A 2,981-nucleotide genomic window follows, 5' to 3' on the forward strand; every position below is an offset into this window, starting at 1 on the left:
TTGTATAAAAATATACAAGATTGTTTAATCATCAACAAAGATTAGCTATTATGAAAGTCAGAATATCTCCAAGATATAAATTGTAGTCGAACATTTGGACTTCAGCGTGTCTTGGTTAAGGGCAATTTAAGCCGAACTCAATTTAAAGCATTTTTACTCGAGGACGCCCATGACAAAAATTGCAGTAAAAATATTGAGAATGACTAAATATTTATTCATAATAAATTAAGCGACTTACGTGGTACAATGATGTTCAGATATTTGCCCAGCTTCGTTCTACAGTTCGCCTTTTATGTAACTCGTGTCCTATTAAGAAAAGAAAAATATTCCTTTTTTAGGCCTGAACAGAAAAGTAGTATCCTTTCAGTCGTCCCTTTTGAACTTATTTTTGTGACATCTGAGAAACGAGGTATTTTCAAAAAACTGAACTGTTCGCATTTACCTGCAAAATATAGGTCGAAAGAGGTCAACTTCGGCAGGTGTGAAGTCGCAATATACGATATTAACGACAATGTTTTTTCTAATTACAGGTAGTTACATCTTCTTTAATTCGTATGTTAGCCATTTTCAGATGCGTTCTTTTTTAGTTTTACGTCGAATTTTACATCCTTTAAGCTTCCTAAAAATGCTTTTAGCTCTTTGATGCCAAAGAAACCCACAATCCACTGACATGGTATTTTGCTCTAGTGACCCATTCATTTGCCTAAGGAGATCGGGTGACGCAAAAAGTTTGAGGGGTATAGGAGAAATATGAAGTGAGGAAAGTCCCTTCTTCAGGTAATTGACCTAAAAGTTTTAGTCAAATTCCTTATATAAAAATATTTAGAAACATGGATAAATATTTATTTAAAGTGGTGATTTCAACGAATTTCAGTTTGTATATTGTGGAAACTTCAACAAAATTGCAAGGGTTGTGTATAAACTTAAACTTGTCGATATTACCACTTTCTGTTTTATGTTTATCCATCTTTCTAAACATTTCTTCTATAATAAATTTCACTCCAAAAGTTTTAGGTAAATTACTCTAGGAATCCTAACACAATGGCCGAAGCGTCGTTCTTTGTATATTTAGGCAATTAATTTGTTACTTTTTCTTTTACTAATCTTGAGTGTTACTTCTTTTAAGTGGATCGTGCAAGCGAAAAATAAGGAGCTTATTTCGTCCTGAATCGAACATTAGACCGATTGAAGAAAGTTTGACTTCTTGATTTCGTTTCTTCGAATTCTCCGGAATATTTATATTCGTTTTTAATTCATGGAATTCAATCACTACAAGGAATTCCACGAATTCCCGGAATTACGTGAATTTCATGAAATCAGTAAATTTAGGATATTCCGTGAATTTCTTAAATTTTAGAAATACCGTGAATCACGTAAATTTTTGCGTATTTCTGAGAATTCCTTGAATTCCTTGAATTCCTTGAATTCCTTGAACTCCATGACTTTATTGAATTCAATGAAGTTCTTGAATTAAATGAATACCTTGAGTTCCATGTGTTCCTTGAATTCTATGAAGTCCTTGAACACCATGAAATCTTTGAATTCCATAAATTTCACGAATTCCTTGATTTACATGAATACCATACATTCCTTAAATTCCATGAGTTCCTTAAATTCCATGAATTCCATGGATTTCTTAAATTGAATGAGTCTTTTGAATTCCGTTAAGTTATTGAAAATTTTCTTCAATACCATGAATTCCATCGATCTTTTGAATTATATGAATCTTTTAAAATTCCTTGAATTTCTTAAATTCCATGCATTAATTGAATGCCTTGAACTACTTAAATTACATGAATTCCTGCAAATCCAAGAATTGCTTCAAATCCTTGAATTTCATTAACTCTATGAATTGCTTAAATTCTACGAATTGCTTGAATTCCTCCTGAAAATACCGTACCGCGCCCTATGAAGCTTCACTTCAAGAATTTATAGAGTTAATAGTGAATAGAGTATATATGTTAATGTAGTTATTAAGTTATACGTTTACACGACACCAAAAAATATGGTGTTTGTTGTTTTTAGACCGCTATAATACCCGATTTTGATTGTTGTGCCCACTTGGAACGTAAAGTAGTCTTTATGGCGCGGCCTTCCAAAGCCGACGCATCCCTTTGTGTTGATTGTGCTATGAATGATTTATTTCTTTGTTTTATTTCTATGTACGTTCAAAAATTATCCTATGTTCTCATTTTTGGAAGATTAATGCGCTGTAAATCTGATATATTTTTCTTCTAAACGGAAAAGTACAAAAGACATGTTCATTGCGTGGCGCAGATGATGGTCATATTCTCATATTGTATTACGCTTATTGGTATCCTCTTATGAACTTAATACGGAAAGGAAGCAAATAATATTTTCAATATTTTAAAACAGAAGTATATATTTTAAGCATTACTTGAAATGTTGAATTCTTCATAATCCACCAGAAGCATTAGTTAATAAAATAAATACAACATACAATTAATAATGTTTTGGTCGTATTCCATAGTTTAGGTTAAGTTGAATATCTTATACTTTTAGTTGTCTCGTAATGAAATTAGAGCAATTTTTAAAGTCAGTAATATTCATAACAGATCTAGCATGACGGATACAGAAATCTCTAATAAAACGATACGTGCTCGTCAAAAGGTGCAGGTGAAGTAAAGCGTCAAAATGAGATAATTGCAAATAGTCACAGTTTGTCGTACTTATAATATGACTGAAATGCTACTTGGTTAGGGTTTGTAAGTGGCGGTTATCACGAGAAGCGGCTGCTAAACGACCTGTTGGATGCATACAACGTGCTGGAGCGGCCGGTGGGCAATGAGTCCGAACCCCTACAGTTGAGCTTCGGCCTTACGCTTATGCAAATAATTGACGTTGTAAGTTTGCCACAAACAATACTTTTTTAGGAAATAAAACCTAAATTTCTTTCTTACATTTTTATACATCTTATTTTTTATGACATACTTACATAAGCTCTTAAATGCATACTTGCG

The 2,981-nt window shown here is 32.6% G+C and overlaps 1 protein-coding gene across 1 annotated transcript in view; it reads left to right on the forward strand.

Moving 5' to 3' along the window:
• LOC117170347 (neuronal acetylcholine receptor subunit alpha-7-like) overlaps positions 1–2,981 on the forward strand; it is a 1,604,403-nt gene that overhangs the window by 219,075 nt on the left and 1,382,347 nt on the right. Inside the window, exon 2 of the mRNA XM_033357087.1 lies at positions 2,722–2,864. Coding sequence (XP_033212978.1) covers positions 2,722–2,864 — 143 coding nt within the window. The remainder of the gene's footprint in view (positions 1–2,721; positions 2,865–2,981) is intronic.

This window comes from Belonocnema kinseyi, chromosome 3 (genome assembly GCF_010883055.1).
Source record: "Belonocnema kinseyi isolate 2016_QV_RU_SX_M_011 chromosome 3, B_treatae_v1, whole genome shotgun sequence".
In the NCBI taxonomy this organism is placed as follows: Eukaryota; Metazoa; Arthropoda; class Insecta; order Hymenoptera; family Cynipidae; genus Belonocnema; species Belonocnema kinseyi.